Raw genomic sequence first — 26,205 nt, 5'->3', positions numbered from 1 at the left:
TTTCCGAGGGATGGATGGACGGATGAACGCTGGTGCTAGCTAGTTAACGCGATACAGAAGGCACACTACACGCACTACAAACACACGGATTACATTAAACAGACTAATCCACTACATTTTGCGTCCACCATGCAGGTGAGTTGTGATTTTTAAACTGTGCAGCTTTTTGTTTTGCTGTTGTGGGCACACTGTGGCATTCCGCTTCGGTCAAATCGAATGACGCGATTGACATGACCCAGGTAACAATTTTCGCATGTTCGAATGTTCGAAAATTCGTTATTTCGAAAGAGCGGTTGGTTTCGGTATCCCCAGCTAACAAAGAGCTCTTTCTATACGGCGAATAGGTCTTTCGCGAGATTTTTAAAATTTATAACTCGCAGCTCAAAACGTTGGGCATGCTGTTGTTGTAATATGTTACAACGCGCTATTTTGTGGTTATCATACAAGGTACAATGTTCAAAAATGTAGTGAAAAGTATGTATTGATAATTTTAGTTATTGAACCATCCATAACGGTGAAGGTCCTCACACGGCAGGAGCGTGGTTCAAATACCATCCATACCGCCTACCCGTACGTAGAGTTGACCACTTTACTCCGGGTAAAATTAAGTCACAGAAAGCCAGAAATGGCATGCCGAAACCTCTCGAGGTTGTAGTGCCAAGGAAGAAGAAGAAGAAGAACCATCCATGGTCAACAGAATCTCGTTTCTGAGTAATAAAATTTATCATATGAGCAAAGATAGGGCTAGGCCGTTTCTTTTTGAATTAAAAAAAATAAAATTATAACTATTTAGACTCGTTACCTTACATCCAGGAACGGTCATACAGCTATGGGACTACTATTAAAACAAGGAAATAGTATTTGCTTAATTACATGCTGTATAAGAATAAAATTTCAGAACATGCGTGGCAATGTTCTGTTGAAATGATATGACACACAATCGTGGGCTTCTGCTTTCTCTGAGTGCATGTCACTTGGACGGCTTCCCCATGAGGCTAAGACATGGACTGTGGGTTTTGTAGACGAATGTCCCCTTTTCCAGGGCTTTCTTTCTCCGTGTAAAGGGATTCTCTGGCCCTAAGTCATAGTTTCACAACGATCAAATCCATGATTATTCTAGTCAGTTTCTGCTGCATTTGAAGGGTCCTGCAACACTGTAGGGTGGCAAGAATCCGTCATTTATTAGCCGTTTTCGTCTATCTATAGAAGTGGGAAGGTGTTGTAAAGCACGAAACGGTTATCGTCAGTTACAACCCGCTCACGTAGGGGCTATAGTATAAGCATAGTATAATCAAACTAAACAGATGCAGTCCGAACTCAGAAATCATAGATGGATCGTTGGGAATTATGCTACGAAAAGGACTCTAAATTTGTACAGAACATTGAACATATTGGATAAGAAGCTAGCGATAGTTGAAGAGACGATCATCATAAAACAGATAAATAAACAAGACATCACGACAAGACCTTCTGTTCAAATCTGAATGTTTATTCCATTTGTCCATTTGCGTTCAGTTTTACAGTCACAGATTTTTCGTCAAGTTTACAGTTTACAATCTTCCTTAAATTACTACAAATCGTATGGTCTTACATTGCAATGATTAACATATATCGGCGCTATAAGCGCTTCGTTTCGCATTTATGCTACGCATTACAGAAACTGCTTGCTACCTCGCTAACACTGGTACAGGAACAATAAATAACCTTAAATTGAACTGCCCTATTATTGGGTTGTTTCTATGTTTTGCTGTTAATCGTTCCACCCTATCAACTGCGATACAATTGCGATTGTCTCAATTTTCCCCCTTTGAAAAGGTCCCGCACTAAGCAGAATAAAACTTACTAATCAAACTCCCTACAAAAGTGGTCCACAGTGGCTCACTAGTGGCCGTGTACGTGTTGGTTGGAGACATGTGTTTAAAACAAAAGGGTTATCATTAAAATACTTGGGACTCATCATTGCTAGATGCAGGAGGTTTCTGTAAACTCTTACAAATATCACAAAAGATCGTCAGGCACGAGACGGTCGGCTCCTTACGTTGTGCTTCGATCACTTTTCAACACACACTACACATGGCGTACTGACTGGCTGGCTTACCAGTTGGAAATTTCTCGCGTACGTTCCAATGGAGGTTTCCTGAAAAATCAACGCATCATTAGTAAACTGTGTACAACACCTCCTTAAACTATTTATAAAAAATTGGGTTATCATATTTTACTCACGGTAGCATTCGCGATAGTGCCACCTTGTGAAGCGACTGAGACATGGCAGCGGCAGAAGCAATGCTAGACGTGGAGTCCTGCGAAATGGTACGCTGGATACCTTGAGGAGGCGTCTGTTGAGCCCGCCGGAACGGATAGCGCCACGGTGACTTGGGAACATCGTGCTGGAACCCACGGTTTTCGATGCCCATCTTATCGGTATGTTGATCGCGCGTTTTGGATGATAGACGTCTACAAAGGAAGGTTACCATCAAGCCCGATCGATTTGTACCGATAAAATCAACTAGATACTTACCTCAGGATGCGAGATCCTAGACCTGGTGGTTCTTCTAGCCCTTTGCTGTTGCGCTTGCGATATCGAACGTCATGAGACTCTTCGAGAATTACGTGCCGGTCGTACGGTGTGTCATAGTAAACCTAAAATCGAGGAAAGAATTTTTAGACTTGTGTTTGAAACAAAGCGTGCCTATCTTACCTCCAATATGGTGGAAAAGCGATGGGGCCACACAAGATCAATGATGGAAATGACTAATCCGATCGCGAAGCATAACACCCCTGGAAAGATGAGAGACACAAACACACGTAAAGCAAATGCACACAAAAGATGTGGTGAAACGGGCCGCTCATGGCCGGGTCGGACTTACCGGCGATGAGTACGAGGTAGAAACACCACCCCAGATGGAAATCGATTCGCGCTCCTTCGATAACGATCGTCAGCGGTCGCTTGGGCAGCATGGAGCTGTAGCCGATGCTGGCCCCTATCAGCAGCGCACCGGTCAGGGTCATCGTGTAGGCACCGTAGCGCGGCACCGCGACCAGCAGCAGATTCATCAGAAGCCACGCGGCAAACGATGCCCTAGAAAGTGAAGCAGTGCAAATTTAATGTCACGCCAGGAAGGTTCGAGCGCTACGAACACGGCGCCAGTACCATAGTAAAATGCTGGCATAGTATCCTGCGGCACGGTACTGTCCGCCCCAGGCGAACCCTTCCTGCCCGAGGCTAAAGTACTCGGCCACCGTCAGTATCGGGTAGGGTAGGCCACGCTGCAGCGCATCGCGGTAAGAGTTGCCCATGTCGTTCGCCTGGTTCCAGCTGAACCGCTCGTTAAAATCAATGTCCGGCGGTGTCCAGTTGCCGACCGGTAGGGCCGTCAGCGTGATGTTGATGTGCATCAACCCGATGTGCGCTCCAATCCTGGCGGGCAGCTTCTCCCGGGAAAAGGCCCGGTACGGTGCAACGATCGTCGATTGGGCCACATGCCAGCCGGATCCAAGACGACTTACTGTCAGATGATGTCGGTGAGGAGGTTGTAGTGCAGGCACCATGAACGAAACGGCAGGAAGGCAGAAACAAACAAAGGAGCACAAGGAAGAGATGAGGAATCAAGACGTTAGTTAGTTGGATTTAGTGTTTTAAAGCCCCTACCGCACCGGCACCGATGTGGGGCTGTGACCTTCGTGCGGAAATGGTGGCACCACCTGTGTGGTGGCGATTGTAAGCTGATTGTTCCGGTCGGACGATACCGAAACCTGCCACGGGTAGAAGAAGTTTTGTGTTTGCGAACTGAATGCAGCCCACTTCCTCTACTGGCTTCGCGAAGAGATTTTATTTGAGCTCATTAACAGCGGTATATAACTTTTTGAGTGCTTGTTTTGTTTTCGCAAAAAAAGCAAGGATAAACAAAAACTGGCGAAAAAATACTGGCGACTCACTTAAGCCGTAAAGCAAAAATGGTCTCCCCATCCACAATAACAACGCGCTAATCCCCGCTAAGAAGCTAGTACAGCGAAGAAGGGTACATCCGGGCATAGAATAGTGGTGCGGTCGTTTCGTGGAGGAAATGGTTTTTTAGCATGGTCAGCGATGGTATCTTTGACGAACTGTTTGCACTAGTGCGTGGGGAGGTGAACAGTCTGGATCACCCTGGAGGAGGTGACGATCGTTTTATGCTTAATGCTTAACCATGACTAGCAAGACGATGAGTTGACCAAAAAAATGATGTTACATTGAAATGCTCGCCTAACATTAACAATCGTACACAAATTAATGAGATGATTGGGTAATAGAGAGTTGGTCAAGTTTGGAGAGCACTTTAAGTTTAAAGTAATTTTTTGTTTTAGGTTTATTAATAATACAAGCAAACAAAAAGAGGCTCATAAATGCAGTGCAATCCAAAGGTATCCGAGTGTTTTTAAAGACGAGTGATTTTTTAATTTAAACTAGGTCTTTAGTAAATTGGTTGCACACTTTTTGATCTGCTGTAATATCCTAAAGCCTTTTTTTAATGTTTTAGCGTTGCAAAGAGGTGATTTACCGAACTAGACCTAACCGAAATAAATCCCATTTAAGTAACTTTACTGCAAGTTGTATTTTCTTCTTCTTTGGTCCTATAACCGAAAGGTTTCAATCTACCACTGTTTTGGCTTTCTGTGACTCGATTTTACCCATAGCTAGAGAGCCAGTCCTGCGTACGGGGAGGCAGTGCGGATCTCTGGTCCTGCCATGTGAACCTTCGCAACAAAGCTCGAAGTGGTCAAAGCCGGTTGATCGTTTTCCTATTCGAGAACTTATGGTATGCATTGCATTAAGTCAATTGTTAAGACGGGTTTTAATGGCAAGTTGCACCGTTTTGTAGCAACCAGGAGTTATCTATTTCATGTTTAGGTTTATTAGCTTTAAGTTAGTGTTAAGACCACTTCAAGGAGGCCTTATGCACTTATTTACGATTTCCAAACTTAACATTTCAATACCTCTTATAGGTATAACTAAACCAAAATTAGGAAAAAGCATCCTCAAGATTTGAATTTTCTATATTGATTTATTTCTCTTTCAAACGTTTAGCTCAGTAATAATTAAAATTAAAAATATGACAAAGAGTTCTCAGTTTTTTTTAATCGTTTTTTACACCGATCGTCTAGAACTGATCCTAATTGGATGAAAAATAGGGTCGGTATCTCAACATTTTAAACTAAATTTCACAAAAAATTACAAATCGGCACCATACAAATATATATACAAATATACAAATTTCTATAAAGACGACACCATAATTTTCATAATTTTATATAAAGTGGTCTTATTCATTTATCTGGGTCTTTATGCCTCGGTCGGTTGACCCTTTGACACCTAACAGGCACATTGGAAGCATGCTTCAGGATAATCAGGAACTCCAAAAAACACATCTTCGATGATTATGGAGAATCTCCAAAAAGAAAGAAATGTATTGTACGGTATCTGGACTGACGCTTGAAGCTTATCCAAAAGTGAGAAGATTTGCTTAATAATTGTTTAAATATTTGAAAAGAACTTCGGATACTTCTAGATGGCATTTTTTAGGATGATAGCGATGTCTCACAAGTCAGATCACGTCACACACTAAGACAAAGACGTATGTTCGCAAGATCGTATGTTACATAGCTCAATCTCAAGTTTTTTTCAAAACGATTATTTGTGTAAGCTACGAAGTGATGTCTTTGACCAGCGGATACATACCTAAAATGACTAGTCCAACAAATAGGCTTAAAGTAACGGTGGTAAATGTTGTAAATTTCTGCAAAAAAAGGAGAAAAGTGTAACAATTAATTAGAGTACACGTGTAGTACGATAATGCATATCCACCGATCGATGATCGATGGCATAAATCAATTAAAACAATATTCACTCGCTGTTATGTTATTAATTACAAACATGTGAGGCATTTCTGTTACCTACAAATTATAAACCGCTTGCCCACACACACACACACACACATAGGGGTACCGCTCGCCGCGGTGTGTGTCATGCAGGCGGTCCATATAAATCACTTAACCCCTATGTTTCTCGTTTGCAGCTTCTAATCGTGCAATAAATCAGGCAAAGTGATCAATTTGGCACAACCCTACGGTAAGCAAAACCTTTAACCTGCACCCGTTTTGCACCCATTTGAAAATCTTCTCCAAATGGAAGGATGAAGAGAGAAAGAGATAGAGAGAGAGAGAGAACAAGAGAAACAAAAAAAGAAGAACGAAATGATCCGTTTCTTCGCTTTCTGTATGTTAACAAATGTTTGCAAACATCAATTTATCGGCCATCAATCAAACGGCGTCGTTTCGGCAAGGGGTGCAAATCACTATGACCAGGAGACGAATCGCAGCATGATCGAAACGGCCGATCAGTGCGAAACCAATCGGGCCAGCCGAACTGTGGGAGGCTACTGATCATAACGTGCCGAAATTCACGCGCTTTGCTGCAACCACGGGACGAGAGATCGACCGGTGTCCCTCGCCGTAATCCCCGACGAAGCTGGACGGTTGCGGACGGGGCCACGCAACTCCCGGCCACGGCAAGGAGGGTAATAATAATTTCTTGACATGAATTTATACCGCGCGTCTCATTAAACGTATAAAATTATCTTCCCAAAATGGGCGCCGACTTTAGGACCACCGTGAAGCTGGTTGGTAGGCCGCTGGTGTGCACACCACAACGCCTGGTGCAATGGCAACACTTTGCATTAGTTCGCAGTCACGCTGCAGGCAGGAAAGTAAGCGTGCACCGTCCACCGATTGAGGAGCGATCGTGCGTTTCGTTAGATACGGGTGTTTACTTTGGCAAAAGGCTATTTTACAACTTCAAATATTGAACCACGTTCCCACAGGCGCGGATCGTGAAGTGGCTTAAGCTGGGGCTGCGCGCTATTGCAATTGTTTATATTATATTTTTATTTTATTTAGCAGTAAATTTGAAGTTTATTTGCACACAATGCAACAAAACAAATTGTGTGAGATGTTAGCTCAATTCGTAATACGAATGTACGTACTTCTATACAGTCCCTAACATAACTCTACGTTTAAGGAAAGAGATGCATAACATATGATGCTGTGAAGAATTACTTAACTTTTTTTGATCCTTTTAACTATTTTTTATTAGAATTAGTTCAACAATCGTCCATAACGAAAAAAATTATAACATCATTTAATACAGTTTTTGCGGTATGAATACAATTTCTTTTATTCATATAAAACGGCCCGGTCGAATTGCTTTTCGTAGATTTTTAGTATAGTTTAAACATGTGCTTATGTTCCATATATATATGTTAATTGTGTACCGTTTTTTAATAAATTGTTGATGTTGAAAGAACCTACTCCTGGAAATGGACTTAGGTTTTATACAGGGTATGCCATCGATTTTGAACGGGTTTTCCACATAGTTTTGTTACTGCCTCGAGGTTTTTTGACCGCTTTCCAATTATTTTGAACTCGTAGTATTATTTTTCACAATAAATTGAAACAAAATCTTTAGAAGATGGACAAAACTTATTTTTTAGTATGAAAGTTTAGTTTAGACACTTTAGTTGTCGAGAATGCTGTTATACATCATTTTATTAGTTTGATTTGGAGCAAATAATTGTTTAAAAATCTTTCTGAATTTTTAAAACAGAAAAAAACCTAGGAAGCCATATAAATAAACTGTGAAATGATCTCAAAATTATATGAGAACGAGCCGAAAATATAAATTAAAATGTCATCGTCATCGCCGTAAATAGGGATTCCGTAAAAAAAATCATGGAAAATGCGTAGAACATTCTAAGGATATAACTTACAAGTATAACTTTACAAGGTAAAACATAATGCACGATTAATTAAATAAATAAATGACAACAAAAACACTCAAGAGTGTAAAAAAGCTCTGTTACACATTTTTTGAGAGTATTAAGCATTAAGTGAAAATCAAATGCAAATCCTAACGTATTATAAGAATACCAAAGACATACATAAAATACACAAGAAAGTAAACAATACAATAAGCCATTTTTTTGTTAATATTGTTCGTTAGCAGCAACGAGAAACAACCACGAAATTAAACTATAATTCTACCTATTTAAAGAGAAGAAACATTAATATACCAGCTGTGTTGCAACGAATGAGACATACCTGCTTCCTTACACCGGGAAATATGACCAGAAACGCCAGATAAACGGTGGCAAACATAACGCACACGGCCACGATCGAGACATCGCCAGTGACGGGCGTTCGGTTCGAGAAGGAGTAAAGCGTTGGCGCTCCGTCATCGCGGAACGCGTCAAACCAACCTTTCATTGTGCAAAGCGGTTCCTATTTTGAATGTCGGTGTCGGTGCACAGCCTGTGGAAAGAAAACAAAGGAGAGAGAGAGAGAACGTTATTAAAAAAGACCGAAATCTGCATAAGCACAAACAAAGCAATCAAAGAAGTGAGCCGCAAAACACTGCCGAGCACCCGGTGGACCCGTGTTAGATAACGGAGCTGGTGCTAGCGTAACATCCATCAGCAAGCAACAGCGAAACAATAACCCGGAAGAAGTACTACCCTACCGGTGGCCCTAACGTTTCACACCTGAAGTTAAAAACCGACAGGCCGGCCACGGGCTTGGCTTGTGGCAGTGTGAGGACAGTTAAACAGAGGCGAATATAATTAGTCGCTTTTTCGAATAATGGGCCCGTCAAGTGATGCACAGCGGTGGATAGCGAAAATGTTGTCCATGGATAAACGGAGCGAAGAAATTGCTTAACAGTTGAACAAATTAAAAAAAAGAGAAAATTAGTAGAACCTATCGATATGTAAAGAAAAAAGCGATGACAAAAACGCAACACACCTTCGTTCAACAAGAAGTAGAACAAGAAGTAGCATTACCATAACTGGCATCACCAAATAAATCATAACAATTGAGCAGCAACTGCAACACAAGCGACAAAGGGCTAGCCATTTATTAGATGTTCACTTATCTCATCTAACGTCGCTCAACACCATCGCATTTAACTGATGCTAGGCGCGTTTTTTTTCGTGGGGTCATTATTCATTTTTACATGCTGGCAACAAGTGATGCCAACCCACAAGCTACAGGGCTGTAAGGCACTCGTTAACGCACGTGAAACGATGGAGTTGTAAGAGACGATCATTTGAGGCCATAAATAGTAGCTTAGTGTGTAGGAAGATGAGTACATGTTGCCGATGAAGGAACTAAGGAAGAACTTCCTTTTGGAGAATATCAGGGTCTGAAGTTTTGCTCACAATTCTACCCTAACCGCTTAACCCTTATGCCACAACGATTGATCTGCATTCAACTGCAAGGTACCTCTCACTCGAACTTGCCACTATGAAACTATCTCACCATGAAGTCTTTAACCACCAAGTCTATTTGCATTCGAAAATGCACCGTAAACCATCCGCCTGTGGCCAAATTCCGGCTAGCTCCAGCACACAATTGAATCCGTTACAATTGCACACCGTGAGTGGCTGGTGCACAATGTTTTGGGTCGCATATGCTGCTGCCGCCACCGCCGGTGGGTAATTTGACGGGTGTGTAGGTTGCAAAACTATTCCGTAACCGAAAAGCGGCACTGGTTTCCTGGCGCACCGAAGTATGGATGCTGTTTCTGTGCTGTTGTTATGTGCACATGTGTCCATATCGCGTTGCGACAGATGCATTCTCGAACTAAGGGAAGGCTGCCAACTATTACGGTATCTTTTTTTTATGAGATCGTTTAGCACTAGCTGAGTAAGCAAACTTGCAAAAAGTAACGATCTTACTACAATGTCTGTACTAGAGTCTAGACTGATCGTGGTGAGAGTCTCTTAAAGACCGGTAGCACGGGTGGCACAAGTGAAGCAATTTATGAGTAAATGCTACGATATGACGTTTTAATACCTCGCTCGCTGTTAAATGGAATCAGTGCAATAGTTCATTATATTGCTCCCGGGTAGTAAATAATATGTTTTTTTATTTTTATTTTTTATTTTGCATCCTGTCCTCAACACGGAAACCTTTCACAAAACAACTGCCAAAAGCTCGTTTAACTCGTTGAGAAATATTTAATAACTTAAAGAGCAGTTTAACAAACCGCTATAATGAGTCAAAACTTGTTACATCGTTTGCGATTGAACAACACCTTCAAAACGGCCACAACATTATTTCAATCACATATAATTTAGATTCTCCTTCGGCGGCCGCCAAAGTCGTCCAAAATAAGTGCATCTCGTACGGCAGCAGATTCGGCACTTTTGTTTCACTGTAAAGGAAAAACTTTTCACCGATCACCGTGTTCGTACAAACGGGTACGTTCATCGTCGTTGAATGCTGCGTTGCATGATAGCAATTTGCTACATGAACGGTGAATGGCGGCTACGATCGTGCCAGTAGTTTGTGGCTAATTAGTTAATTCGTGAAAATGGAAATCGTTTAATATTTCTAGCACCTCCATTTTGAGGTTTTTGGGTATGGGATTTAGCATCTCATCTGTACTTGGTAAGGTTAGGATTTGAAGCGGCTCAAAAGAGAGGCCACGTTTCGCAATCTTTCTTAAAATAATGAATATCATGTCTTGACGATGATATTAATCACGGGAACTTTGGCTGACATGTATTATAACTCTTTCGGCAGTAGCGCAGCAAAACAACGCCAGTCGTAGATAGCTTTTCCACCTCGAATCCCCATTGGAAGATGTTGAACTTTTCAGCAAAAGGTTACGTTTCAACAGTGGAGGCTCAAAAGGTAATCGAATCGTTGGTTCAGTATCACAGCTTAGGAGCAGCATGAGAAGACGTTTTGCTGGATCACTGGACGATATCTGATGATGAAGCATTAGAGAGCGGTCAGGTGGAAAATGAGCGTCCAGTTACGATCGTTCGTCTGGGCGTGTGGTGCAGTCAGCAGACACTTGCCAGTTCTCATGCGAGTTTGTGGCTCTCTTTGACCTATAGGAGACGTGCATCCGTCTATCAATGCTAAAGAAACGTTATTTTGTTGTGAGAAAATTTAGATTGATTTGGCACACAGAACAGAGTCATTTGCAATCGCTCGAAGATGTAGTTTAGAAGATGTATACGATACGATGTTTCTCTTTATTATGTTAAGCCTTAAATATTGACTAGGAGCCTGTCAAATTGGAGAAAATTGTGCGGGGTGTTAATAAATGAGTTACTTAGCTTATAATAGGTCCACAGGTCGAGGCAGTCTTCACACGGCAGGACAGTATATATTATCACGTCTAACGCCATCGTCTATTAGCACAACCTTTCTGGAAGACGCATCAACGCTATCTCTCCATCTCAGTTTGGGCCTACCACGCTCTCTTTGTCTATGTGAACGGCCTAAATGGACTTTACGGGCTAGGTCTTCGGGTGTCACTCTCATGACATGACTAGCTCACCGGAGCCTGGTGAGTATAATTCACTGCACGTTGGTGACATTACCGTAAAACTCTTACAGCTCGTCATTCTAGTGTATCCTTCATTGTCCTTCCACAGATACGGGAGTTAAAACCCTTCCGAGTATCTACCACTTGAACGCGAAGTTCAAGAAAGTTTAATCAGTTTTGGACAGAGTCCATGTCTCAAAGGCGCACGTGAGAGAGTGCTGGAATGATAAATGTTCTATAAAATATTGTCATCGATGATAACTTTTATCTCCAGGAAGCCGCAGTCTCGGGCGACTACTGACGCCTCCTAATCACCCTTTCGGGTTATTAGCCTATGCAAATATTTTAATTGTCATATAGAAGATCGTTCCGAATCCTCCAACTTCTAGTCACGGATTGTTCTCTCTCTAGCGCAAGATGGAAAAGAAGACAGACAAGTCCAAGTGCAAGTCCTAGGTGGTAGCAAAGGGCCCTGAGAGTTTTCCATCCACCTTCATTTGATATGCGATATTGGACTTCAGAAGAGCTCATTGGGTCGCGTAGCTCAACCCTGACTATGCGGATTTAGAATCAATGAAGAGATGGTAGGAGTTTACATTGATGCTCCGCTATTTTCCTTAGCATTTGTCGCATGATGAAGATCAAGATCGGCCGAGGTAATAGAGCCAATTTGAGGATAAGGCCTATAGCAGATATAACCTCACTTTCATAATGCATGCATTAGATTAAAGGCTGATTTGAACAATTGTTTGGTGAATTTTCTTTCCTTTTGAATTTTTACTCCTTTATGAGCAAGCGCCTACAATACTTCTTCTTTGTAGGATTCGAGCAAAATTTAATGGATTAAGTTAATTATGTTTTTTTGTTCTTTTGTTGGCATTACAGGTAATTCCATTCATTGTTAGGCACACTTTAATAAAAAACGGCGTTTTTGCCGTTTCATGGGCAATTCATGGGCAATTTCATCAAACGAAGAAACAATATATTATCGACAATTTTATACTCCACCACACAGTACAATCATCAACTCCCAAATATATAAAAAATGCTGAGTCAACGGCATCCCTCAGCGTAGATAATACCCACACGATCGATTGGTTGTATCCACTTCGAAACGCAACCGTTTCCTCGATATGTTGCCGATTCATTGATACGTCAATTTTGAATATGGCTTATGATGGAAGCATAAAATTTAAAAACACTGCCAAGGTTATCTGCAACGTATTGTCGTAAGAACGAAGGCTGCCCACTGGACGGATTGATGAAGTATTCTTGATTACGGGTTTTTTTGCTTGTTTCGTTTGCATGGTTTGATAATAAGTTAGGCTTTCAACAACTCAACAAAAAAACAATAACAAGACGTTGAATGTCCGACAGCGCTTTGAATCTGATGAAGATATTGTCCTTTCTTCTAGCTGCGGCTTACAGTAAAGTTCATCGAATTCACAAGATGCTTCGCGAGGAAAGGCTTCATCTGTGGTGAAGCACTGCTGTGTATTTATTATTAAGTGGCCAACACAATAAAGAAGCGTACCTCACTTTTAACCTCACTGTCATTGACCCTTGCACAAGATGGATACGTTTCTGTTTCGCGCAGTGCTGATCCAGTACGACGGGCACGCGATGCGTAAAGTCCGCTACACGCATCATGTAGCCCTGATAGTTGTGTGCGTCATCACGGCGGATTTATGAATATTTACACGTGCGGCTCGAGGTGTCCGTTCAGTCGACTCGTTTGCGTACGAAAATCAACTCACCATGTGCATGTGTCACCATGCATTGCACCACTACCGTCGGACGGGTTTTGCCACCACAGCGTGTCCGGTTTTTACCGTCCGGCTTAACGATCGGTTCCTTTTACGGACGCAAAGGACACAAATTGCATCCGCAGTAGGCTGTTTGGCACGGGTTGATGGTCGATGGTGTGGAAGAATGGCTAAAGAAAAATGTGACTACCGGCGCCGTTGACATTCGTCGAGGATAACCACATACCGGTGGTTGAATGCTGAAGTGATAGCAGGAAATAACGCACTGCGCTAGGTTGGATGTCGTGTCCGACATTCGAGCTGTACGAGCTGTGTGTTTGTCGAAGCGATCTCCGCTTTATTGGCATACGTGTGAAGTGTCACGTGTGGCATTTGGATAGATTTTGTACAATAATCTTACACGCGTTAGTATTTCTGTTAATTTTAAACATCAATGTTGCCTTACGGTTGTAAAAGGAGAAGTTCAAACTACTACGGCAAAGTGTCAAAACAGCTGCGATAGTAATTGCTCGTGTTTCAAACCTTGAACTCCAACCGGTAACCTTCGGCTGGGCCACGAACGTCATCCACATTATCAATGCGCAGTCCACCGACGTGTACACATACGTGTTCCAACTGTAAGTACTTACAGGTAATGCTGCCTTACGGTAGCTGCAGCTAAACGACAGCAATCAGCGAAGGACAGTCACGTAATATTAAATCACAAATCGATTCGACACGATGATACTGCTTGAACCGGTGTACTTAAAGGGTACTACCGAACACTGTTCGCCGGTTCATAATTATCCCTAGCGCTGCTGAGCGGAAAAGCCCTCTGAAGGGCGAGGGACTTAAGGTACACTAAATGCAAAAACTGGCATCGGCACGTGTGGCTGTCTCTCGTTCAGTCGCTTCCTCTCTAGTGGAGAGCAGCGAGTGTAGGACGGCTACTATTACCACTTAACCAAATGCCTGGTACAGCACATCACCTACCGAAGCAATAATGCAAAGGGGGGTTTAATTGACATTTCCCTTTCAAGCGACTGTACTGACTGAGCAAGTGCTTCTCCATATGCATATGCTGACCCTAAGCTAGTGCTAGTGCGATGCATCACACATTATGCCGTTTAATCAAATACCGGTTTGTCTATGCGCTCGTTTACGCTCGATGCATCAGCAAGTGGTAATTATTTCCTTCATCCTCAGGTTATGAAGGTGGAGGCAGTTGGATTGTAGATGTGAGTTATGAGAGGTTTGGATTTCTCGTTTACTAACAGCTCGTTCATACTGGAACTGTTACATTCTAGAAAGGTTAAAATACTGCACAAGCAAGCTTAAAAATTATGGTATTTTTTAAAATTGTAAATGACTCAATTGCAGATTGTTTAACCTAGTTCATATAACTTCTTCTTGGCATTACTACCTTGAAAGGACTGAACCTACCATTTCTGCCTTACCTTCAGTTGATTTTACGTGTAGCTTGATAGTCAGCCCTGCTTACGGCGGTCCTGATCAGATTTGATTCCTCGATTTGATCTTCTTCTTCTTCTTTCTTGGCCTTACGACCTCTTAGGTCATATGCCTACCATTTCTGGCTGGCTAGCCTTATTGATACCGCATAGTTGGCCAAAAACAACAAGAAAGCCAGAAACAACAAGTTGTAGTGTCAAAGAAAGTGAAGAAGAAACCATAATGGCAGGTCTAAAACTGTCGAGGCATCAAAGCAAATGTAAGGATTTTCGGTTTTCTTCTTCCTTGGCACTACAACCTCGTCTCGGCTTGCCATTTCTGACTTTCTGTGACTTGATTTTACTCATAGCAAAGCAGTCAGTCCTGCGTATGGGGATGCGGTCTGAATGGGATTTGAACCCTGGTCCTGCCATGCCGCTGGCGCCTCCGCCACCAAGGATGCTCTTTATTGCAATTATTTCTTGCTATCGTACTATTGAACTTTGCCTCACAATCGCTACTACAAGGAAGTGAGAGAGAATTTTACATTGTTTTCGGAGCGGAACGGAACAAGTTTTTTTTTACGGAATGAGCGAACCTGATAGGTTTCTTTGAACCTACTTAAGAAAATTGTGATAGTGGAAGCATCTACTGTGAGGTAGTGCTACAGTGTGGTCTTCTCGTCAACTTAACAATATCGTAGAACAACGGTAGCTGCGTCCCTAAAGATTGGAAGCTAAAAGCCTAGAAAGTGATTTAAAGAAAACGTACAAAAATCGAAGAAAAAAAATGCAGTAGACAAGTCTTTTCGTTGCTACTTATAGTGTCGGGATCTGCAAGCCACTGTAAGGAAGGAATAACTAATTAAGAGTGCAACCTCCTCATAGACAATAAAATGAAGGTGCAAAAAACCTAGTCAATCATCTTATATGAACCTAGGGCTGATTGTTCCAATGAAGGAACAGAAAAAAGCAAGCAGGTTCGCAACGAAATTCCCATCAGCACCACAGATTAATGTAGGCTAAAGTTTACGATCTAAGAACGATCGATCGATCAATTAAAAGTCTTCATAAAAATCTAACGATCTTCCCTAATGCGATTTAGTATTTTAAAAAAAATATTACGAGCGACTAACCGCTCTGGTCGCAATATTATTCGAGTGCGTCGATGTAGATGTAAAGTTATGTTTACAGGTCGACTTCCCATCGCAGCCGTTGTGATCGTGTTCTTCTTACTTATGTGTAGCGGGTATGTAGCGGGCGAACGTGCTGGTCATATTTCCGCATACGCAGTACCATCGACAGCAATCACTTTACCGATCGAGAACCCTAACAGCGAAACAAAAACAAAAAAAACGCCGTTCCTCTTAACGGCGACGGGCAAACGTGGACGGCCGTACACACTTAACCTTCAAAAAGCGTCGGGGCGCAGCTCGTATTGCGGTTCGACATCCGACGTCGACAGCTCACTGGACGTTGGCCGTTTCATGGGAATGATAATGATTTATGATTCGGATTGGGTCGAACGACGCAACGGAATTCGAGCACCAGTTGAAAATATTAATTCCGGTGTAGCTACGGAACTAATGGGAATAGACCCCGCGTTAGTACGACCGTCCTTTTCGTTGAACGTACACGACACTCGTCCAATGATTGCCTGCTACAATAGTGTATGTTTCATCCACCCGCTTGCACGGTGCTTGCACTTAGAAGCATTTTCCTTTCAGGGAGGGAAAATATAACCCACTCCAAGCGTATGTCCTTCGACGCGAATCAGAACAGTCAATGCGACCGTGAGGTGAAATGTCAGATCGTAATTCGTAATGGCAATCTTTTTACGATCGCTTTTTCCCCCCGTCAACCGTTGACACTATGGTTTCTCAATAATGCTCAATCCCGGCTACGGAGCTCCTTGCTCATATTTCCCAATGGGAAGTGTATAAATTATTTGGCCAGCAAATTGGTGAACGTTAGCCCGATCAATCGCAGTGTGCACACATATCCATTTCTTGACGGTGCTACCGGCTCTGGCGTTGTCTAGCGCGCTTAGCTAGAGCTTAAATAGTACACCACGAACGACAATTGGTGAGCTTTGATTGGGAGTTGCAAAAGATTAAATGGAAGCATGGCGAAAATATATGCTGCCATCGTGCAGCAATACAACCGGCCGACCCCCGCTGAAGGAAGTGCCAAAAGGGGAAGGAGTTTAATTTACGATTTGTTATGCGAGCAAGCGTCGTGTTTTTAGAGCTGCTGCTGAACTATGACGACGGAAATGGTGGTACTGTCATTTATGAGTTATGAACCAATTCCGGCCTACGATGGATGGGGTATAGGATTGAACCTGTTGGCATCGGTCGGTGTGTGGTCGGATTTGGCGGTGTAATAGGTTAATTTGAGAATCGGAGTATATTGTTTATTGACTCAAGTAGCTACAAACAGGTTAAACATTTGATATTAGTAACTTACTGTTGAACGATATTCTTTGACGCGGTTCAGTAGTCGATCTAATCCCATCCAAACCGTTACCACGTAGTGAGGATTGACTGTCTAACATCATGGCTATAATAAGTTTAGTAAGTCATTAGATGGCATGACCTAGTAGGTCGTTAAGCTAATAAGAGACAGATAGTCTTATTGGATATGAAAACTCCTGCTCACAGATGTTGAAAAACAGAAATAAAACGAATAAAGGCTATTGGCATCCAATTTTCTACATCGTTAGTGTTTTCATAACATTCACAAAGCATAACTTCACAAACTTCACACTGAAGCTCATGTAACAAATTTAGGAATCAACCAACAAACTCCCGCTTAAATCTTTGAGAAATCTCAATTTGCCCAATCCGTTCAGCTGGTTGTCTTTCTAGGGCGAAACACTGACAGTTGATAATTTCATTTGTGGATCGTTCGATTAAGCCGTGGCACGTCTGTTTCGTGATGCTCCTCCGTCTACCAGCTAATGGAGAAAAATTACCACAAGAAACCGTTCGAACTAACGTCAGGGGAAACAAATTCATCATCAGGGTCGTTTCTTGGGGTTTGTATTCTTGGGATCAAGCCATTGCTAGATGGCATAAAAAGTGAATCCTTCTACTTCTTCTTGATCGTGATTTCATCGACGCTAATCACCTATCGGTACATCTCTTTGCAAAAGGTCCAACGGTTTGACTCACCCATTTCAACCCCTTCCGTTTATCGCTTTGCGATGATATATCGTGCTTTGCGAGTTGACTCGAGGCACCCCGCGGACTGATCGCTTCAAATTAGGGTCCCTCCTCTTGTCCGCTCGACGGCGACCGATCGGAGGCAAAACAAACAAAAGTAATTAATTATCGATTCATTTTTCTGGCCCTGCGGCTGCGGCTGCCCAGTTCGCGGGTGCAATGGACCAACCGTTTCGGACTAGATTTGGTCGCGAAAAGTATGATGTAAGAAGCCATCTTGCCCCGACAATCGATGGCGCCACTTTGGGCCAAGCATTTGCGTTCCGAGCGATAGCCCGAACCTGCAGTTACACAATGCGTTTCGATTTGGAGAGCTCGGGCAGCCCGGGTTGCACTAAGTTTGGACGAGAAGGCAGCTCATAAAAAAAAACACGAGCCCAGCGATGCTCACTCACTTTTTATCTTTCCTCACACCGAACTTTCCCTGCGTGCGTGGAATGTGGGGCCGGTTTGAAAGAACCGCTGCCGCTCTCCTTGGCAGCCCGGCTCGAACCGTACTACCGTTGTCGCTGGTGCCGATCGAGACGATCTTCGAGACGCATCGAGCTGGCTGGGGCGCAATCCACTGTCGCAATCCATCGATCGTGACCAATCATCCTTATTTTTCGTACCGATCGTGACAGCGATTTAATTTATGTACCCCTTTGCCGGGTTGTTATTTTTTCTCACTTCTGACGAAAATGATTCGTGTCCCGAAATGGGCGCACAGCACAGGCGTTTGGGCTATGCAAAAAGCCTCCCCGACCCGGACCGATGGTGGTTACAAGCGTTGTCATCAGCCGCATGGCATCTTGGGTGACGGATTTTACGGTAATGTTTCGCCGCGACAACCGTCCCTTTCGATGGCGATAAATAAAGTTGCAATCGGGTGACAAAGTGGCAGTACTGCCTAATGAGGGATCGCCTCTTTAGTGGAGCAAACCAACACCGTGATGGATCGTGAGCACACAGTCCGTCGACATTCGATAAAGCCATTGTGAGACAACATGGTGCATTAACATTTAACAACAATTAACACATTACGGTTCAAAAAAGAGAAAACCAAAACAGGAGCCAAATTTGGCGTGAAGTAGAGTGATGGAGTCACCATAAAAGAAAAGGGAGAAAAAATAAGACAAACACTCACAAAGCATTAAGGGAAAAAATCAAGTAAAAGAAGTTCAAAAGATTTGTTAAGAAAACTTAAATTATTTAAGTTTTATGGTATATAAATAATGGAGCAAGAGGTGATTTTAAATAGTAAATAATAGAGCAAAGAAAGAGTGAATTGACAGGCACCATTGAGTTGTTTCACACCAACAGTTACTGTCAGAAATAATTATTCTCCTTTTTAAGAATGTTAAAGAGCACTTTATTTAGTAATTTACACCGCAACCCAAAAAAAAAGCATGAAATAGGTGTCCAACCGGTACAATAAAATGGCTTCATATGGTGCCAATATGTTCTATCTCCACGAGGAAGCCACCGTAAAACCTTGCAAGGTATATTGCTCTTTAATGTTGCCATTTTTCTCACGTGTTATTTTGATTATTCGCCCATGCCTGTAACCATTTACGCGTACCGTTCTCGCATTCACCACACATTCGACTACCGGTAAAAGACACACTGTACGTTGTGCGTTTACTGACACGAGAGTTCGAGTTCCATTCAGCAGAGCTGAGCAAATTGATTCAACAGATTCCGATCGGCTATGGTTTGGTAAATTTGGCAAGCTGACCTTCACGTTCACGTTGCAGTTGAACGTACTTCGGGCCACCGAGTAGGAAACAGTTATCCGCACGTTAGTCCGTAGCGGAATTTTGCTCGCGTAGTGTAATGAACTCGGTACAATTCAGTTCCAGCCAGATTCTTAGTGTTTGAAATTGAGAGTTACTAATCTTAAGGAATGCAGTTATATGCTTGCATGAAATGTCCTTGCTATGAACCTATCATAACTCGTAAAACAAATGTTCAAATCATCGTGCGTAATTGGACAAAATAGAAATGAACACTCATGGATGATGCATACCCATGGTATCATGCCTAATGCGAGATTAGCTTTATGTCTATTTAAGAAGCATCAATCTCGTCTCTCTCGCACCTCGCACCAAAAACACGGCAGAAACGGCGGACCGAGCGCCTAGAGCGACTAGCCGCGGGGGAACCCCGATTTGATTGGTGTTTAAAGACATGAATCTGCATAAATATGTATTCATGACACTGGTCACCACCACCACCACCACGGCGAATGAGGCCCCGAGGGACCGGTACTTATGGCGGAGCCCTATTACTCGGACCCGCGTGGAAGCTTAACGATTCATGTTTTATTGATGAGCTGGTTCGGAACCTCTGTGAAGTGGAGAAGTCATCATGTACCCTTTTCGCTTTACGCCGATTTTACCTTCTTTTATTCGTTTCAATGCCCATCGAGCGGTTGTAAATCGCGTTCGGTTCTGTTTATCCCTTAGAACATTAGGATTAGGCCTATGGACGGATGCAAAATGATGCGACTCTGTGCGGCTTGAGGCTGGCAAAAGGCAGCCAATGTTTCAATAAGCATTCCAGTTCCTAAGGTCACGGTGGTGCCAGGGAGGTGGTAGAATCCTTGGTCAAGATGATATTATCGAGATACGATCGGTACCATAGGGTACGATAAATGTTTATTGTAGTCCATCTGGCCTGGCTAATAGCTCTAGCTCCTCGTCCTTAGACTATGATGGGTCGGAACGATTCAAACAAATTGTAGAAAATTCTTGAAGCTATATATTATAAGCACATTACACTCTTTGAATAAAAAAAAAATGCTTTGGTTTATGCTATTCACACTTTAATGTTAGATCATTAATTTAATAATGTTGAAAACCATGCGCAGTGCTTCTTAGCATGCCGCTAAGAACGCCACACTCAGGCCCACACTCACGACGACGGCCCCCGATTTCTGTGAGGCTTTTGTTCGCGAAAAATGGTGCTAATGCGCAGCCGGAGCCATTGAATGTATGCCGGGGTCTTTTGAGCAGAAGATTCCCATCATTTACACTACCATCCGAATGCCGCTACCGCTACTAGCAACAGCTTCTACGATGGGCTTCGAAAGCGACGATGATTTGTGGTTGCGAGCACAAGCAGACCCGTCAATGCGGCTTAACGGGGATAAGTTCTTGTCGTCTATTGTTAAACACGTTGTTGTACACCGGAGATGCGTACCCTTGCAAGACGCAAACAAACAAACGAAAAACACACTCTCGCACTCGCACTAAACATTCAACCACCTGATGAGATTGGTCGAGTCAAAAATCAACCGTAGGCAAAACGAATCGCGCATGTCACGAGTGTGTAGCAAAAACCTTCCAGCGTCTTTGTGGCCAGCTCCATCGTAAAAGCCAGTGGAAAACGGTGAAAAAACTCTTCCGAATTGAACCGATGCGGTGGAAACTGGAGAAGGCCGAGGGAACAAATTCAATTAAAATCACCCCAACATCATCCCAGCTCGGTAGATTGACGACACACGGTGCCAGAAGTTAAAAGTCGCGCTCCAACGCTGGTGGCCGCTTGCCGGTTGATTACCATTTTCCAGCCAACTCCTGGACACTGTACCGCGGTGTGGTGCTTATTAAGCCGCCACTAGACGTCTCATTTGAAATTTTAATGAAACACTCCAACGTGGACAATCTGCGCATCGGTCGTCCGCCCGATGGCTTAGCCCTGGGTCACCACACTAAAGGGAAGCGAACGAACAAAAGCTCACCGCCCCTTCCACACCGCTGTTGCTGGTTGGAGCTCAGGGTCAGAAAAATTAATCATGAACTTAGAGTAACATGGCTACTGTGAGTATCTTTGGCTAGAGCTACTGCAGCTACTAGAGCCACTGCAGTGGCTTTCCGTCCGGAAAGGACTCGCAACAGTGTGTGCCTCGGAACCATGATGCTGTTTGGTGAGCTACTACTACGGATTATAGAGCGTAGCGACAATTATCGTGGCAGGTTCCATTCTGTACGAATCGTTTGCAAATTCCAAGAAATTCAGTTCAAGGGTTTTACGGTGGCCGTTTTCAAGAGCGATTGTTGCCAATTCTGCAAACAATGAAATTCAAGTAATCTTGTCTCTTGCTTTTCATTGCCGTAGTTAATTTTTTTTTTTTTTGTAAACGGAAGTTAACATCAAATTCGTCATTCTCTTAAATTTTAAAAGATGGGATTGGATGATAAATATACTTCACACGGGGAGCCCTGTAGAAGAGACGACAGCGGCGTCGGTTTTATCAAGGCAAGACAGGGGTTCACATCCCATCCGGATCGCATACTGAGGACTGATGATCCAACTAGGTGATGTCATTAAGTCAAGTAAGCCAGAGTTGGCAGGCAAGACCTTAAGAGGTTGTTAAACCAAGAATAGGGAATCCCATTCGGACCATTCTCCCGTAGTGAGACTTGACCATCCAACTACATGGTATAAACAAGTGTAGTAAGCCATAAGATGGTCGGCATGACCTAGCAGGATGTATTATGTTGTTAAACTTCATAATAATCATACTGTGCTTCATTCTCACATTCACATAAAAATTGAGAAGACAAATGTGAGCATAGCATAGTCGTGTCGTGTCGCTTGCACTGCATTTTAATACCACCAGTACCGGTGCTCTCTCATCCAAATGCACACTTTATCTGTAAAGCGATGATGGATGTGCTGTTCCGTGGGGCAGAATACCCGCATCCGACCGTTTCCCACACTGCACGAAAGTTTCTTAACGCCTCTCGGTGCGATCCGATGCCGCCACCTTCGGAGCTTCGAGTGGCATTGCAAACGCAGCTCGTGCGCTACCGGTCGTCGGGGCAGGAAGCTCAAAAAACGGCGCAACCTTTAGCTGATGTAAATGTGGCGTGGTGAACGATTCTGCTTTACACACATCTTGCTCCCTAGCAAATTCTCTGGCGCCATGTGAGCGATCGAGTCGGTGTGTGTGTATGTGGAAACAGAGATGCAGCAGGTAGCGATGAAGAAAAGAATGCTTTCAAGCTTTGCTAATCCAAGGGCCGAAACTAAACGAGGAAACGTCGATCGGTATTATTCCAATGTAACGCAAACCAGTAACAGGCGCTCGTTCTGCGTAGCGTTTGTGGCGATCATTTAGCTCTGGTAGCTACTAGAATAAAATGGGAGAGTAAAACGATTAAACAGCGTTTGTCGGACCCACTATATGATGGCGGTCAGTATTTTGTTCGGTTCATGGTACATGAGCAACGCGAACAGATCAAGTGAGTGCACTGGCAATGTTGGACAGGCTGTAAAGAAAACACTCATAAAGCGTTGAGGTTACGTCAACCTACGCAGACGCCACTGCTGCCGCCGCTGCCGCCATTGCCGAATCTTTTGTGCTCCATCGGTGTGTTTCTGTATTTGAAGTTTATTTATTGCTCGTTAGATAAAGAGAGCCCTCGATCGCACATAATTAATATCACCTTCTCGGCCCAGCCGACCGAAGGGAGAAAAATCTCTGGAAAACTGATCGCGTGCATCACCGCCCGCAACCGGAGGCGCTTGCACGTGCCAAAAGCCAGCAAAACCGCTGCCACTTCAAAGCGAAGAAGCAGCCACACAATGGCGCACAAACAAAAGCGAACCTTTACTCACCACAGGCTGCAGTTGAGGATGGATGTACGGCGTTGCTATGCTTTGCCTTGCGGCCGGCTAAACGTTGCGTCTTGGAAACTGTTGAGCCGAGTTGAGCTTGCAGTTGTCCGAGCCGTGTCGTGTCGTGGTTGTCGTCTTCACGGTGGGATTATTCAACCATCAAACAACGACGTGTCGTTCACTCGGTGGCTCGTTCCGTTTGGCGAAGCGATCACAGTACCCCACAGGGATCTGTGAAGATTTTCTTGTCACAAAATCAGCACACTCACGGGCACCGAAATGGACTCTTCTGTCGGGTTTAGTTTTGCAAAGAGCCGTGCCGTTGAGGTTGTTTTGTGGCGAACGTAACGCTGAAGAAAATCTTCACCGGCGGCGCATGCGGTTTCCCCCTTACTTCAGGCAGTTCAGGCGATACTGGTTTCGGATGAAAACGATACACCCTGCTGCTGCCCGGTCACAAAAAAAACTTGCCAACACTCGTACAAACTACTGCACAGGGCGCGCGCTGCAGCAACGCGTTCGAGAAGATCGACACTCACAAATCTGCCTTCTGAAATCGGTTGCAGTGCTCGGAACAGCTTTACATAATCACACAAACACTTACACACACACACAAACACACTGTTGGAGCTGATGTTTAGCGACGCGCTTTCTCTGGCAGGCTCACTACTATCTGCTTAATTTATCCCGCACCTTACCCGCCACACACACACGATTCACTATCACTAGCTCTGTTTCACTCTTATGTTGTGTGCTAATAAAAAAAGAAAGAGTAAAAACGCGTGCTTAAGTAATACCAATTTTCACTTGTTTCCGTGCTGGATGCTCTGGTATGGGTAGGGAGGCTTACACGCTAATACGCTAATACGCACTATTGCAAATATCGAACGGAACCTTATCAAACACCTGTTGCGGACTAGGTCAGAGAGTGGAACAGCTTCAAAAATTCGTATTTTGCTTCTCACTTCGAATTTTGGGTCTCATAGCAAGATCATCGTACGATCATTTGTAAAAATAACACAATAAAACTTCTATTAAACTCATATGCATCCGCTCACATAAATACTGTTACAGACTGTTTTGTTGAAAATTTAAAACACTTTTCGATAAAGCTGCAAGCGTCATACGCGCCATGGCAGCGGTACGGCTCATCCCTTCCGTTGCCCCGCACAGGAATCGCACTGTGTATCTTTAATATTTTCACTTTCTATGGGCACGTTTTCGATTTCTTTCGCACAGCAACGCCACTCCACGGCCACTCATTTTCTTTCCCAGCCGGGCCTTTTTTCGCTTTCATCGAGTTAATTCAGCAGAACGGTGGTAGTAGATAAGCAAGGCTGCAACAGTAAAGCTACAACTGTTTTCGTTTTGCTTATTTTTTTCGCCAACGGAAAACGGAGAAAGAAAGTGTGCGAAGCGAGTCCGAGAGTTGAGTAATATAACGGGTTCGCGATTCACTCGGGGAGCTGGCTGGCTGTGGCTTTGCATGATTGGCACGCAATGTTACATCGTTTGGTGAAATTATTTAATCGCTAGCGGACAGTTAAGGGGGGTAGAGGCATGGGCCTTAGGTGGCCACCGGAAAACCGGATAAAGGAAAGTGAATGTTCAGATGATATAAAAAAAAACGCTCGCGGCGGTGCTGTGTGTTACAGTGGCCGCAATGTACCGCGGAGGAAAATATTGGCCCGGAAGAGTGCACCAGAGCGGAAATAAGTGTGTCAGTGGAATGGTGTTTTTTGATTCCGAACAAAAAAAAAAAAAAAAAAAACTGTTCACGCAATATTTATCTAATCACTGATAGTAGAGGGATATGCAGCACACCAGTCAACATTTCGTTTTTATCACAATCAGTAAACATAAGGATGATCACTGTTTTAAATCGAATCAAGTGGAAAATATTATTCACTTGCACTTTTAACAATTCGTACTGCATCGAAAAAGGTACGCGATCTACACTCCCTTGTTACACGTATTGTAATCGTAAACAATGCCTTATCCACAATACCAATCAAAACACACACACAAAAAAAAACGTTGAAAAACAAAAAGCTCCCAACTAACCCAAACTACACACCGACTGCTTCCGACGCAAGCGAATGTTCTGTTTAAACTGAAATATGCTCCATCTCGAACGAAATGTTTTGTGCGGAATATTACTTCACGCTCAGAGCGCGGCCCGATCCACCACCAACAACAAACCGCCGACCCGAATCAACACACAACCACAACTGTCAGCTCGTTCGTACACGTTGGTTTGGATGGCGTTTATGTGGCGGTGGCTGTGGCGGTGGCGACTTCCATCGACGTAACCGACAGCGCGGTAACGGCAATCCCCGGTGTGCGGTGGGTTGTTGGTGTTTTTTTTTTGCGGAAAAAGATCACGTCCGCAGTGTGCTGGGTAGCCCCCGCAGCTCGTAGTGTTAGTGATGGTGCGTTTCGTCTGTGGCGAGAGGCCGAGTGCGTGATCGACCCGAGCTGATCGGTCGAGACACGGGCAAAACCATCACCACCACAAAGCAGCTGCGTCCGTGTGCGTCCTGGGAATTTGCGGAACTGCTGCAAGTGAACGTGTGCAAAGATCGCCACCAACGCTGACACCGCGCGATGATCACGCTGACGACGGAGGCGACGGCTACATCCGTGTTCGGTCACGATCGGTCACGAACGTACGCCGATCCATGTTAGTGGTGGTGGTGGTGTGCGGGCCGCCGCTACACCAATGGAGGCGCCTGGAACGGAAAGCTTTTCCGCGTGCTCCGTGTGTTGAGTTTGGAGCTTTACGCGAGCGCGCGCGCGTGGAA

General features: G+C 43.7%; 1 protein-coding gene across 1 annotated transcript; it reads right to left on the bottom strand.

The window, feature by feature from the left end:
• Positions 1-1,468: 1,468 nt before the first annotated feature.
• On the bottom strand, positions 1,469-25,585 carry LOC118512695 (dual oxidase maturation factor 1). The gene is made up of 10 exons (XM_036057503.1): positions 25,466-25,585; positions 23,402-24,155; positions 8,134-8,343; positions 5,717-5,774; positions 3,152-3,506; positions 2,868-3,079; positions 2,699-2,778; positions 2,519-2,640; positions 2,224-2,454; positions 1,469-2,137 (listed from the first exon to the last, which is right to left on the bottom strand). The coding sequence occupies exons 3-10, from the start codon at positions 8,296-8,298 to the stop codon at positions 2,095-2,097; spliced, it is 1,266 nt and encodes a 421-aa protein (XP_035913396.1). The 5' UTR covers positions 8,299-8,343; positions 23,402-24,155; positions 25,466-25,585; the 3' UTR covers positions 1,469-2,094.
• Positions 25,586-26,205: the final 620 nt, after the last annotated feature.

The sequence above is a fragment of the Anopheles stephensi genome, chromosome 3, assembly GCF_013141755.1.
Source record: "Anopheles stephensi strain Indian chromosome 3, UCI_ANSTEP_V1.0, whole genome shotgun sequence".
Classification (NCBI taxonomy): Eukaryota; Metazoa; Arthropoda; class Insecta; order Diptera; family Culicidae; genus Anopheles; species Anopheles stephensi.
This window is presented reverse-complemented; position numbering and strand designations above follow the sequence as displayed.

Excerpts from the sequence above, each read along its gene's own strand:
- LOC118512695 (XM_036057503.1), bottom strand. The coding sequence starts at position 8,298 with ATGAAAGGTTGGTTTGACGCGTTCCGCGATGACGGAGCGCCAACGCTT. Across the intron at positions 3,080-3,151 it reads TATGCCAGCATTTTACTATG|GGCATCGTTTGCCGCGTGGC; the intron begins GTACTGGCGCCG and ends TTCACTTTCTAG. Across the intron at positions 2,779-2,867 it reads CTACCTCGTACTCATCGCCG|GGGTGTTATGCTTCGCGATC; the intron begins GTAAGTCCGACC and ends TCATCTTTCCAG.